Here is a 15,695-nt window from a genome sequence, read left to right on the forward strand (position 1 = left end):
TGCTGTCAGTCAATGCAAGATCAAGGGTAGCGTTTAAAATAATCTTCATGTAATCTTCAGTGAACCTTACTGAGTACCTTACTGTGTACCTTACTGAGTGGGATTAGGAGGCAACACTTCCATCTTCACCAACTACATCTTTAATTTCATCTACCATTGCCAACTAGTATTCTGCAACGCGACTGCATCCTTCGAGGTAAAACATTAATACCCTGTCATCAGTATTGCGATCCCTGGCTGCGCACATGATTAATAATTTGGGTATTCAGACAGTACTGAATTTTTGAAAACAAGTGATCTGTACAGTTGTTATTTATGCCCATGTCGGTGGCTTTCGGCAATCGTGTTTCATTAAGGGCTCTCCCTTCAGTGCAGAGGCGACTGTTACAAGGAAGCAGGTAAGTATTCTCATTTTGTACCTCAATCGCATGGAATCATTGTGTACGAAAACTGACTGGCTCAATGATTTATACAAGGGGAGATCAAAAAGTTTCCGTTTGAGCGCGTTGCTGCAGCGTATATGCAATTCGGAGCGACTCCGATGCGGGTATACAAGCAAAGACATGTAGACAAGGGTTAATGCGGCCTTCGATGGGAAACTTTTTGATCGCCTCTTATACTCGCGTTATTAGAAGCGAATAATAAAGTCGACAATGCTAATTTTTTCCCCTCACATTGAGTAATACATCATAATACACTACTGCCCATTAAAATTGCTACACCAAGAAGAAATGCAGATGATAAACAGGTATTCATTGGACAAATATATTATACTAGAACTAACATGTGATTACATTTTCACGCAGTTTGGGTGCATAGATCCTGAGAAATCAGTACCCAGAACAACCACCTCTGGCCGTAATAACGGTCTTGATATGGCTGGGCATTGAGTCAAACAGAGCTTTGATAGCGTGTACAGGTACAGTTGCCCATGCAGCTTCAACACGATACCACAGTTCATCAAGAGCAGTGACTGGCGTATTGTAACGAGCCAGTTGCTGGGCCACCATTGACCAAACGTTTTCAGTTGGTGAGAGATCTGGAGAATATGCTGACCACAGCAGCAGTCGAACATTTTGTGTATCCAGAAAGGCCCTTATAGGACCTGCAACATGCGGTCGTGCATTATCCTGATGAAATGTAGGGTTTCGCAGGGATCGAATGAAGGGTAGAGTCACAGGTCGTAACACATCTTAAATGTAACGTCCACTGTTCAAAGTGCCGTCAGTGCGAACAAGACGTGACCGAGACGTGTAACCAGTGGCACCCCATACCATCACGCCGGGTGATACGCCAGTATGGCGATGACGAATACCCGCTTCCAATGTGTGTTCACCGCGATGTCGCCAAACACAGATGCGACCATCGTGATGCTGTAAACAGAACTTGGATTCATCCGAAAAATTTACGTTTTGCCACTCGTACACCCAGGTTCGTGGTCTAGTACACCATCGCAGGCACTCCTGCCTGTGATGCAGCGTCAAGGGGAACCGCAGCCACGGTCTACGAGCTGATAGTCCATGCTGCTGCAAACGTCGTCGAACTGTTCGTGCAGATGGTTGTTGTCTTGCAAACGTCCCCATCTGTTGACTCGGGGATCGAGACGTGGCTGCACGATCCGCTACAGCCATGAGGATAATATGCCTGTTAACTCGACTGCTAGAGATACGAGGCCGTTGAGATCCTGCACGGCGTTCCGTATTACCCTCCTGAACCCACCGATTCCATATTCTGCTAACAGTCATTGGATCTCTACCAACGCGAGCAGCAATGTCGCGATATGATAAACCGCAATCGCGATAGGCTACAATCCGACCTTTATCAAAGTCGGAAACGCGATGGTAAGCATCTCTCCTCCTTACACGAGGCATCACAACAACGTTTCACCAGGCAACGCCGGTTAACTGCTGTTTGTGTATGAGAAATCGGTTAGAAACTTTCCTCATGACAGCACGTTGTAGGTGTCGCCACCGGCGCCAGCCTTGTGTGAATGCTCTCGAAAGCTAATCATTTGCATATCACAGCATCTTCTTCCTGTCGGTTAAATTTCGCGTCTGTAGCACTTCATCTTCGTGGTGTGGGAATTTTAATGGCCAGTAGGCTATTCATCTTCTCACTCAGCGCAGTGTCCAATGAGAGCTCACAGGGAATGACGTCAGTATTCTTAGCACTGAGTGTTCTAGAGATGGTAGTACATGTCTATTACGAGGAGTCAATACTTTTTACTTTCTTCTTATTCTTCTTCGTCTTATTCATTTCAGATATGCATATGATACCCATTACGTTTCCTTAAATTTAATCAGTTATTTCTTCGCCATCGAAATACGCAACACCTTTGTCTTTATCTCTAAACGATATTCTCAATTCTGAAACGTATATGACAACAAATGGCATATAAATGGAAGAATGATTGGTACAGCAGGCCAGAATAGATTTAACGTGTGAGCTGTAGCGTCATTATGGAAATATAATAAATATATACGTTAAAAATAGAATACGACTCATCTAGCATGGTTTGAGATTTTTCTTGTCGGTGATTTTCAGTCTAATATTGATTTTCTTTTTCTTTTATTTTCATCATCTTCGTATTCATTTTTGTTATACGACACTGTCTCCATCGAAAACGCAGATATAATGTGATAGAGTTCATAAATTACAATTTTTGAAGTAACTCTGTTCATAATTTCCTGATCACATGTCTGATGATAAAAGTAGAAGTTACTGTTTTTCAGCATATTATTCGGTATGGAATTGTAGGTAACTAACTTTTAAAAGAGAAAAGGAGGAAGAGTAGTGTTTTAAGTTTCATGCTCAGTAAAGTAATCGGTGATGGAGTTTAGGCTCAGAATAATGGTCTGGCAAAAATGAATTGTCCCTTTAAAAGGAACAACCCCAGCATTTGACTTAAGTGATTCAGGGAACTCACAGAAAACCTAAATCTCGATGGCCAGACGAGGATTTGGAACGTCATCCTTCTAAACACGAGTCCAGTGTCCTCATCATGGAAATACGATGAGGAACATAGTTGTGTATCCGTGATGATATAAAATAAATGTGGCCTTAAAGACAGCAATTGTATCTGGGTTTTTAATCGATAGATTACATGTTACACCACGTTCGATGGCATCTATTGTGACTCTATCAGTATGAGCTAAAACACTTTCTAATTTGTCTAGAATTCAGAAACTTTTAAGAAAGCAAAGCAAACTTTGGGCTGTTAGGGTATTGAATCATTTTGTAATTATACTTCACTGTACAATTTTTGAAACGCCTTATTATTTTTGGAGGAGGTGGTAATCTGTTGAAGCTACAGAAATAATACACAACGTTATACACATTCTTCAAAGATACACGATGTGGACAAATTTTTTCAGCATAATGTTCTAAGTTAATGGGAGTAAGTGGTCTTGTTGGAAAATTGCTTAAGGAGAATTTCCTGTTGTTAATGTGGACTAAACCCATTTTTCGTACTTGGTGACGAAGTTCTATTACCTCCATTGAGTGACTTGGTCTTTCCACCATTGGTTTGAAATGAAATTCTTGAAAAGTTTCACCATTCCAATAAACCGAGCAACTTGTTTCTCATCCTGAGTTGATGGGAAATTACAAATGGCCATGATGTGCTCATTATCAGTCTTAATGCCATTGGTATAAACCAGATGACCCAAGAAGAAATTCTCAGCACCAGCCAAACTAATCCTCGTGGGGCCGACTGCTGATCCCACTTCCTATAAACTATGTCACCAAGGTAATTATACACCTCACGCAAGATGGTATCTGGCAAAAGTGGTAAAAGAGCTGCACCCACTGTCAACCAGACCGAATTCTGCTGAACCCAAACATGCTGCAATCCATACAGAAAACAATCAGAAGTTTCGATTCGTCGGTTGCAGTTATAGTGGCTGATTCAGACCCAAAACTGTGAAATCGCGCGCTTCTGCAAAGTAAGTGAAGTACATGTGTAAATCAGGCAAGGGCGTCGACTTTAAAACAACATTCTGTTTCAGGGCTCGATGGTCCGCAACAGTCCTCTAATCTTTACCATTGCATTTGAGGACGAAAAGAATGGGCGACGCAGAATCATACTCTCTCTACAAGTAACATCTCAATAACCTTCTTTAACTGCTGCATTTTGGATGGCGATAATCAGTAAGGAGAGTTCACACCATAGTCTGGCCAGTAAGTGGGATCTGATGCTCGACTTTGTCGGTTATACCTAATAAAGTTAATAATTGTTGAGCTTAACTGAAGGAAGCTGGCCACGACTACATAAATGATAATCCTCACTCGGATTGAACTTCTCTGCTCATCGGGGCTCATTTCGAAGCTGGACGCGTCACTGATAACAATTATACTCAAGTTAATGAGATTCCAGGCAAAAAACGTGTCTGGCGGTTAATGTGATTACCATCCTGACTGTTAGTCGCCATATTGCCAGAGAACCAAAAGTGATGGTCTGACAGAACATTTCTTTTTGTAGTGGGGCCCCCTTGATTCTCATCCCCGGCACCCTTACAGCAAAGCGGTACGTCGACGATAATGTAATCCCCGTTTTGTTGACCTTCATGGAAAAGCCATGTTTTATATTTTTCAAACACAGAAACTTGGACTGGATCTATTTTAATTGTATCTTCCGCTCATTCACCATAGGTTCATGATAATCAAGTGTCCATCATAATTCATTAGATTGAGAAACATAACGTGTACTGTTAAATTAGGTACGTGATTTGAATCTATCATGTACAGCTTCACAAAATTCTCCTGTAAAACTACTATGATTTCGGTGTTTTATGTCGGTCTCCTTAAGCGTTCCCAGCAGACTTGACAAATTTATCACACCTTTTCCCCTTTGGGATTAATAATCATTTGCTCGTTGTACAACAACAAAAAAATGGTTCAAATGGCTCTGAGCACTATGGGACTTAACATCTATGGTCATCAGTCCCCTAGAACTTAGAACTACTTAAACCTAACTAACCTAAGGACATCACACAACACCCAGTCATCACGAGGCAGAGAAAATCCCTGACCCCGCCGGGAATCGAACCCGGGAACCCGGGCGTGGTTTTACAACAGTTGCACTGTGTAACCAGATACAGCTGTTCCTAAACGATTCTGTGTAACCCACATATCTATAAAGCTGAAACTCTGAACATTCGTCACTGTAAAAAGAATGTAATTCAAGGTGGATTCTGCACAGCGATTTCGTTACCAGCGCTTCGTTGCAGCGAGCATTCGATGTCTGCATGAATGAAAAAAATAGTGGTTTTAATTCTTTGTTATTTGAGTCAAATTTCGTAATAATGTTTCTCTAACAGATATAGCTTTCCATTTGTAAGAAAAAAGAAGGTAGATCAAAGAAAGGCTGAATTCATGTACTTCAGACTAAGTCAGGACATGTAATGGTTCAAATGGCTCTGAGCACTATGTGACTTAACTTCTGAGGTCATCAGTCCCCTAGAACTTAGAACTACTTAAACCTAACTAACCTAAGGACATCACACATATCCATGCCCGAGGCAGGATTCGAACCTGCGACCGTAGCGGTCGTGCGGTTCCAGACTGTAGCGTCTAGAACCGCTCGACCACTCCGGCTGGCCGGACATGTAATGCGCAGATAAAAGGGTATGAAACAATCTCCTGTTAATGGGTTAGCCGTCAATGCGTTGAACTGTGGAGTTACATCAACCTTACAGCAAAGTATTCAACCCCATAGGCGCATAATTTATACTGCCAAACAGAACAAGCTAGTTTTATTAGTACAAGATGAAAAACGCTTTGTACTTCCAGATGAAGTGTATACCCTAGTCTGAGGTCACAAACATATGAAAAATGATGATGATGATGAATAATTTTATTGTGTGTATGAATGTGATCTTTGTGTATGGGTCAAATTGTAACAAACATTAAGTGTGATTTCTAACTAATTTATTGTGCGAAAAATAAAATCTTTATTTAATTCATCAGAAGGTTCCTTCAGTTTAACAGGGAGTTAACTATTATTCTGACACATTTTAATGTGGATCATTCTGAATTACTTGAGCCAGCCTCTGGGATGTGATACTATGCACACATAAAAGTTCTCATTGAAGAAATAAAGCATGTAAGTAACGAAATTTAGTCTTGTGACTACATAAATTGCAATGAACGTTAATGTATGTACGTATGTGCGTCTGTTTATTTTTAAGAATCTGAAGAATAATACTTCGAAAGATGGCACCCAATTCAGATAAACAACAACAAGAAGCTCTAGGAAATACTGTAGTGTAATTGGATACTTTAAGATAATGTGTGCTACACGTACTGACTGGTAAAATGTACAGTACTGTCACTGAGTGCAAAAGTTTTTCCGTCGCTGGCATCTCCCATTTTTAAACAATGGCTGTTTCATTTGTTATGAATTTAAGAAATGTTTCACACAGGTGCCAGCTTGCATATTTTTAAATTTCTCTGCCATCGCCGCTGTGCATTTTTCAGTTTCCCATCAGTGCCATCTTGCACCCTGTAAATTTCCCACCAGCCCCATCTTCATGGTTTTCAATTTCTCACTCGAACCCATCTGTGAATTCTGATTTTCCCTTCATCCGTCATTTTTTATTTTTAAAGTTCTTGCACGTCACTATCTTGATGAGGTCATTCAAGATCATTAACCACATGTGACATCGCAAGGTTCCAAGGTCAGTCAAAGTGTTTTGGAGCCCCCATAGCCATACTACATCTACATCTACATGTCTACTCTACAATTCACATTTAAGTGCTTGGCAGAGGGTTCATCGAACCACAATCATACTATCTCTCTACCATTCCACTCCCGAACAGCCCGCGGGAAAAACGAACACCTAAACCTTTCTGTTCGAGCTAGATTTATTTTATTTTGATGATCATTCCTACCGATGTAGGTTGGGCTCAACAAAATATTTTCGCATTCGGAAGAGAAAGTTGGTGACTGAAATTTCGTAAATAGATCTCGCCGCGACGAAAAATGTCTTTGCTTGAATGGCTTCCATCCCAACTCGCGTATCATATCTGTCACACCCTCTCCCCTATTACGTGATAATACAAAACGAGCTGCCATTTTTTGAACCCTTTCGATGTCCTCCGTCAATCCCACCTGGTAAGGATCCCACACCGCGCAACAATATTCTAACAGAGGACGAACGAGTGTAGTGTAAGCTGTCTCTTTAGTGGACTTGTTGCATCTTATAAGTGTCCTCCCAATGAAATGCAACCTTTGGCTCGCCTTCCCCACAATATTATCTATGTGGTCTTCCCAACTGAAGTTGTTCGTGATTTTAACACCCAGGTACTTACTTGAATTGACAGCCTTGAGAATTGTACTATTTATCGAGTAATCGAATTCCAATGGATTTCTTTTGGAACTCATGTGGATCACCTCACACTTTTCGTTATTTAGCGACAACTGCCACCTGCCATACCAAATAGCAATCTTTTCTAATTCGCTTTGCAACTGATACTGGTCTTCGGATGACCTTACTAGACGGTAAATTACAGCATCATCTGCGAACAACCTAAGAGAACTGCTCAGATTGTCACCCAGGTCATTTATAGAGATCAGGAACAGCAGAGGTCCCAAGACGCTTCCCTGGGGAACACCTGATATCACTTCAGTTTTACTCGATGATTTGCAGTCTATTACTACGAACTGCGACCTTCCTGACAGGAAATCACGAATCCAGTCGCACAACTGAGACGATACCCCATAGGCCCGCAGCTTGATTAGAAGTCGCTTGTGAGGAACGGCGTCAAAAGCTTCCCGGAAATCCAGAAATACGGACTCAACCTGAGATCCCCTGTCGATACTGACAAAACATTATCTCTATCGGCTTGATAGCTTTCTTGTTCACTTTTGGAACGCAATATAGCAGCTATTTTATGTGACATTTACTCGAAAACCTTCTGGTTGGTTTCCAGAGGTGTGTGGTTTTGTAACGGCTTTTCGCCAGTTTTGTATAGGCCTCGCCGCTAGTGCTGTGGAGGCTGAATTGCCGAAGTTGTTGCGATAGGCCGAGTTTGTGAGTTGGCGGAACGGCTTCTGGCGCAGTATGCAATACGACGCTAACATAATTTGTCCCTGCCACTTATTGCACAGCTAAGCCCCTGGGTCAGGAAAGAAGATAGGAGAACGAAGGTTTTACAACACTCCAACAAATTAATAGCGAAGTCACACAAATGAGTTAAAAGGTTTACTTGTCTTGTAAGTAGGCTGTTTAGGTTTTCTTATTGGTAACGCCATCTCTGTATGAAAATCACTGGCTGTGCTGTGTGAAGTCTGTGGCTAGTTAGCATTGTTGTCTGTCATTGTAGTGTTGGGCAGCGGCAGCTGGATGTGAACAGCACGTAGCGTTGCGCAGTTGGAGGTGAGCCGCCAGCAGTGGTAGATGTGGGGAGAGAGGTGGCGGAGTTTTGTAATTTGTCATGAACTGCTATATATATATATATATTATGACTATCAAGGTAAATACATTGTTTGTTCTCTATTAATATCTTTCATTTGCTAACTATCCCTATCAGTAGTTAGTGCCTTCCGTAGTTTGAATCTTTTATTTAGCTGGCAGTAGTGGCGCTCGCTGTACTGCAGTAGTTCGAGTAATGAAGATTTTTGTGAGGTAAGTGATTTCTGAAAGGTATAGTTTAATGTTACTCAGGGCCATTCTTTTGCAGGGATTTTTGAAAGTCAGATTGCGTTGCGCTAAAAATATTGTATGTCAGTTTAAGGACAGTCATGTATAATTCTTCAAAGGGGACGTTTCATAGTCTTTGTGACTTGTTGAATGATTAAGTCTGCAACACTGGTTGTAATATGACACAAAAAAGGCCCTCAATGGCTAAGTGCAAATAATCGTAATTAAACTTCACAGTACATAGCAAATGCAATGACAACAACTGTCTGTTCACCTCTAAGAGTTCACTATATGACGTTCACTGTCTAAGTTAGCCCTGGACGGTGATCTATGACCAAGTGGGGCAGAGCTGCACTTCTGTCTTCCGAAAAGGCTTCTATCCGTTTTCGTCCTGTCACTGGCGGATTGCATTCGGCCGGAAATTGGCCGAGGCGAATTCGATATCTTCATCGCAAGCGCCGCACGTGGCGCTGGTAGAACTCGCGCAAGTGGCGAGTCCCTACAGCACTGGCACTAGCTCGCATCATCGCGCCTGTGGTGCTTCTGCCCTGGCCGTGTCTTGTTTGGACAACACAGCATGTGGTACCAGATGTCTATGCATGGGAAATGCAATTCCCACAAATTATGGATAGTGGGGGTGGAGTTCGCGCCAATAGAGACCCAGATGTTTTTCATAGGGTTCAGGTCGTACGAATTATGTGGTCAAGACATCAGCGCAAATTCCCAGTCATCTCTGTCATACCACTGTAGCACGAATCCATCCCTATGACACTGACAGTATTCTTGATGGAAGATGGTATTGCCTGTAGGAAAGACATCAAGGTTGCATCCGACAACTCTCAAGGATAGCCTGAGAACCCCAGGGAACGTCCCAGACAGCATAATACTGCTCCTATCGACTTGCTTCCGTGACATGGTATGTGATCCGGGCAGCCACTCTCCTGGACGATCAACCTGGTGTAACAATAAACATGAGTCATCCTTGATTCATGGACTAATCTTGTTGATCGCGTGCCCAATGTAACCGTAACCAACGACGCCATTGGGTCAACACTGGAACATGTATGGGTCGACAGCTGCGGAACCGCAACACTGTGGTCCAAAGCCTTTCTGCCTGCACCAGAATTGTACCCTGTAGTCACACCTCCCAGATTATCGTTTATCCTGGATTAGAGAGCGGGCAAGCTTCCGAACTCCACATTCTGTGACGAGGTGCAGATGTTAAACATATTCAACACCTTGTTGCCCATTCGTAGTCTAGTCGGCCTCTAACCATTACACGGAGATATTCAATACAGTGGCACATGGACGGCCCGCCAGCGTCACCGTTTCTGAGATGATCGTTCCCAAGTATCAGTCTGCCAATGTCCTAGTCCTCCACGTCAATGGATTTCCACATTTTTGGCTCATACTGTTACTCTACTGACTCCCCATTCCTCTCTGCTTCGCATCTGCCGTGTTACCGGTGGTCACCTGGCAGTGGTCATAATGTTTTGGCTTCTCTGTAAAAGTTTAACTTACCTTCTGCTGCAATATCAGAGCAGTGTAAATGCGATGGAAATTCTTCATTGCACGTGAGAGCAGCTGTAAGTGTTTGTGCAAAGAGCTGGATAATACCCGCAGGACGTTTCGAAACGAGGCCTCAATGTCTGAAACAGAAGATATAGGTAAATAGCGAATCAAGACACAAAGGAAATAGATCAATTCAATAAAGACCGTTTGTGCGCCTCTCTTGACAGCTGGAGAAGCAGCAACTTCTCAGGCATTATTACTACTACCACATAGCATATTTTGGGCTTAGAAACATGTACAAGGGGCGTTCAATAATTGAAGCAAGACTTTTTTCCTGAATGGATGTTGACTTCATTCAGGATTCCAGTACGCCAATTTATCCTCCATTATTTTGGCTTTATTTTTCAAGATAAGCTCTGTTAGTGTGACAGCCCTACACCACCTTAATAGGACGGGCCGCACGGTACCACTCTACTGGTCAACGTTGGAGCCAAAGTCATGCTGCATGAATAACCTCCCCATAACCCACGTACTGTTTCCCACAGAGTGCATGCTTCATTCAGACGGAAGTCGGAAGGTGTGAGATCCGGGCTGTATAGTGGACGAGGAAAAGCAGTCCAATGAAGTTTTGAGAGCTCCTTTCGAGTGTGCAGACTTGTCTGACGCCTTGTGCTGTCATGAAGAAGGAGCAGTTCGTTTCCACTTCTGTGGTGAAGAACACACTGAAGTCGTTTCTTCAGTTTCCTGAGCGTAGCACATTTCATTTCAGAGTTGATCGTTGTCATGAGGGAGGACATCAAACAGAATAGCGCCATCATAGCCCCAGAAGACCGTCGTCATGAGTTTACCTGCTGAGAGTGTAGCCTCGAACTTTCTATTCGGAGGAGAGGTGCTGTGGTCCCAATCTATGGACTGTCGTATTCGAAGAGATGAAACCATGTTTCATCGCCTGTTGATGATGTTCGACAAAAACTGTCACGATCAGCCTCGTAACATGCACTCAGTACCCCACAGATGATCCTTCTGTGCTCTTTATGGTCTTCTGTCAGGTGGCGTCCGCCCCGATAGCTGAGCGGTCAGCGTGACGGATTGCCGTCCTACGGGCTGGTGTTCGATCCCCGGCTGGGTCGGAGATTTTTTCCGCTCAGGGACTGGGTGTTGTGTTGTCTTCATCATCATTTCATCCCCATCCGGACTGCAGGTCACCCAATGTGGCGTCGAATGTAATAAGACCTGCACAAAGGCGGCAGGACCTGCCACGCAAGGGGCCTGCTGGCCAATGAAGCCAAACGCTCATTTTTTTTTCTGTTAGGTGGTGAAGAACACAGTGGGAAACACACCTTTGTGTATCCCAACTGGTGGACGAGTGTGTCAGCACTACCAACAGAGACGTCCAGCTGAGGAGATGGAGTGAAAGGTTTGATTGTGAGCAGTCGATCATCTCGAATGAGTGTGTCCACACGTTCCAACATTGCAGGAGTCACAGCTGTGCGCGGTCGGCCGGCACTGGGGAGATCAAGCAGGCTTACATGATCTCGTTGCGATGATGACAGAAGCCCCACCCCACGCCACCCCTCACCTAGCTTTTATCCAGTGCCTGCCCTTTGCGGATATTCTGCAAGAGCCTATGAAAATCTGCGATGCCCTGGTTTTCCGTCAAAATAAATTCAATGATAGCTCTCTGCTTGGGACGCACTTCCATGACAGACGCAATTTTGAATGCTACCTACAGCGCTGCCACCTGTCGGAACTTCATGAATCTATAGGGGCTGAAATGCGAACGTTCCACAGTATCCCACAACAAATTCTGCATTTTATCAACAGAAATTGGCCGAGAAAAATGTGTTGCATTACTTACTGAACGCCCCTCATATCTGGCTGTATTCACATGTTACAGTAAATCAGGACTACCTCTGAACACTGGCATGAAGACAAGTCTCTCGTTCGACATAATACCTCATTCTGACGTGGTTTAGGGAAGCATTCTGTTGAAAACGGCACATGGATTTCCTAGAATGTATTACTACATTGCACAGAAATGTCTGAATAATTATTGGGAAGATTTGGGGAGCTGCAGAGCTAGCAAGTTCAGAAGAAACTACTTCGGTTGTATGATGGTCTGCGCTCTCGGAATGACTCCACGCAGATATGACGCTGGTTACCACAACCTTCCTCAGTTCTGACAGAACATATTTTCCACATTAATCAGCTCCTTTGGTTACACTCTGACCGATCTTACAGCAGCAAGCTTTCCACGATTACAGTCACTATTTGTACCAATATCACACTTTCTCCGCCAGCTTTTTTCATTTCTCAGTATCCCAAGCATTCATAAGTTTAACCTGTAGGAGGAAGTCTGCTAAAGTAATTGACTCATTACACTGACCTTTATCACTTTATGAAACGAGGGAGTGTTACAACTAACAGTAAAAGCTCAAACGTGTGCAAGTTCAAAGCTGGCTAAGTTTCCTGTGTACACGATAGTAAACGTTTATCACAGCAACATAAATTAGGTCTTTGTCAATCTTCCGTTGAAGAAAAGTATGTTGAAGCAAAGATGTCCTGACGTTATCGCTCGGTCTGAAGCAGAAAAGACTTCAGGCGCGAGAGACACGTTGTTTTCGTCAGTTTCACGGTACCTCAGTGAAATCTGCCGCAGAAAAAAATATGTGGTTATTATTTAGTTCATTGCCCAGATGACTACAGTAAAAACCATTGTTCGCTATCACCTAAACATTCTTCTGGAATGTCTTTTTATTTGTGTTCCGCTGCGTAATTGATGTGTCGCGGCGCTTATTTTGGGAATAGTGGTGGGAATAGAGACGGGAGTGGGAGTTAAGCCACTATAAACTTTTGGCAATCAGTTTTATGGCAAGAACGTTAGCTATGTAGGGGATCTACTAAAAGTTTCGGGGATCCTGAGTATTCATTAAACGTTTCTATTGCTCACGTCAATTTCCAGTAAAAGTTACAGCCCCATTCTGGGACATTAAAATCAAGGAATTTCGATTACTTGGTTTTCGCATGTCCTGTATTTGATTATTAACATATACAATGGCCAGATGGTGTGTCATTAAGTATTCGGGTCCACTTGGACGTACGTGCTTCCAGTATTCTTTCTATATAGCCTCTTATTCACTCTCACGGTCTGTTTTATCAGTGCGTTTTGTAATTTTACCTAACGTATGAGATTGTGAGGCTTGTAATGTCAGTAACATTGAAAGCCATTTGCTATAAACGACTCTCACGTAATGTATAAAGACACAAAGATGGCCGCTAGACCTTTTTTTTACAGCATTCTGGAGAAACCGCTTTCACTGAGTCGTAATTGATTGTAAAACTCACACAGCATGTTTTACAATATCCGCCATATTTGTCTTGTTCCGAAAGCCACCTACAAAAGTCTGTTTCTTGTGGCCATTTGTCGTTGAAATGACACTCACGGAGCCGTTTTTTAGCCTGCTACATTTGAGAAGCTCACTATAATATGTTATATATGTATACGTATCCTCAGTCACTACAATGCCGTTCTTAAACACTTCAATTTCAAACTAAACGCATGTCGTGTGCGGTTCACCTAATACAGCCACACATCAATCAGCCGTGTGCAGCAATGGGTATACCTGATACGTTCATTTGATCCACAGCGATATTATTTTAAACTTGGTAGTTCTTTATTGTAAGCATCGATAATAAAATGAAAATGCGACACTGTCAGGGCAAGTTTTGTTTTGTTTTTTTCCGCTGCATACTATAAACGTGCAGAAGAAGAAATAGACGTAAACGGATGTTGTAACCCTGCTTTATAGTCCAGGTGGAAGTGACATGCAGCCGTCATAAGAAAATACAAGCTATTATTGGCCTGTCTTTCATAGTTCGTTCTCATTGGAGCAATCTTCAAATGAGTCGATGACAGTGGACGACAACGGACACCGCGGTGTAATAAAAATACAAAGCCCCTTTGACATCTTTGACACGGTTTGTCGAACAAAGAACGTGCCAACTTATACTAAAATACAATGGAATTCGTTGCTACAAACCGATAATGCCGCTAACTTGTGACACAATCTGAAACGAAATATTGAAACCAAAGAATAATCAAACTGAAAAGTTTAACTGTTTCCATTTTCATTATTTGGCTTCTGGAAAAAAAATGTAAAAATTAAATTGGGAAATATAAATTTAGCCTAATTTAAGGTGGCCGAAAAACAGGACTTTTGACGTCTTTTAGGGACGTTCGACCGGACATCACAGATTTTATTTGAAAACCTGACTGTTCCGTCTAAAATCGGACAGTTGGTAACCCTGGCCAGAAGTGGATGCATCAGAATGCGTTGTAGATAATATTAGATCTGTTTTCTTCTTCTCTAAAAAGTATGAACACAGGCAAATGTTATCTTCACTGAATCCAAATATAGACGACAGTTCTTGGCGTGAAGAGGAAGACTATATCTGGCCGTATATAGGGCGTCTTTCTTTTCCCAGTACCAACTATGGGCACATCTCAAGTCATCAACGGATTTGCTAATGGTAGAGTTGTGAAAAATTGTCAGTGACTATGTTTCTGTCAGTATCTTCGAAATGGTACATAAATGTTTTACTGCCATCTCGCCTTGATTAGTTTCTCTTCCGTGAACAGATCTACCTGTTATTGGATAAGAATTTCGAGAATCATAAACCCACCATACCTTCAAGCCATATCTGGCTGGCTCTGAGGGCGTGTACTGAGTAAACCTTGTCTTTCGTTTTTGAAGAAAATGCTGCTCACAACAGTGAGACAATCAGAAGGCACTTAGTTTTTACGAATATCTCAATGTAGCATTTCAAATATGTCAGATACTGCAGCAGCTCTATCACTTTTCAAACGCTCAGCCCTAGTTTACATATTGTCCAATCTTATAAATCTGCTTATCTGCCGAAACCTGTCGGGGGAAAAGCTTTCGCAGTACAATGAGAATGCATTTATTTTCCACATTTCCTTTGTGTGTTTAGTGTTAGGGAATTTCATTTCAGCTGTACAGGGTTATTACAAATGATTGAAGCGATTTCACAGCTCTACAATAACTTTATTATTTGAGATATTTTCACAATGCTTTGCACACACATACAAAAACTCAAAAAGTTTTTTTAGGCATTCACAAATGTTCGATATGTGCCACTTTAGTGATTCGGCAGACATCAAGATGATAATCAAGTTCCTCCCACACTCGGCGCAGCATGTCCCCATCAATGAGTTCGAAAGCATCGTTGATGCGAGCTCGCAGTTCTGGCACGTTTCTTGGTAGAGGAGGTTTAAACACTGAATCTTTCACATAACCCCATAGAAAGAAATCGCATGGGGTTAAGTCGGGAGAGCGTGGAGGCCATGACATGTATTGTTGATAATGATCTCCACCACGACCGATCCATCGGTTTTCCAATCTCCTGTTTAAGAAATGATTCTGCTTTAGCCTTTTCCGTACGATTTTCCAAACCCTCGGCTGTGGTACGTTTAGCTCCCTGCTTGCTTTATTCGTCGACTTCCGCGGCTACGCGTGAAAC

At 42.5% G+C, this 15,695-nt stretch overlaps 1 protein-coding gene across 1 annotated transcript in view; it reads right to left on the reverse strand.

Annotated features, from left to right (window-relative positions):
- Positions 1-15,695, reverse strand: part of LOC124616574 — a 113,700-nt gene that overhangs the window by 29,457 nt on the left and 68,548 nt on the right. Inside the window, exon 5 of the mRNA XM_047144894.1 lies at positions 10,164-10,291. Within this exon, the coding sequence (XP_047000850.1) occupies positions 10,164-10,291 (128 nt within the window). The remainder of the gene's footprint in view (positions 1-10,163; positions 10,292-15,695) is intronic.

The sequence above is a fragment of the Schistocerca americana genome, chromosome 5 (genome assembly GCF_021461395.2).
Source record: "Schistocerca americana isolate TAMUIC-IGC-003095 chromosome 5, iqSchAmer2.1, whole genome shotgun sequence".
NCBI classification, from domain to species: domain Eukaryota; kingdom Metazoa; phylum Arthropoda; class Insecta; order Orthoptera; family Acrididae; genus Schistocerca; species Schistocerca americana.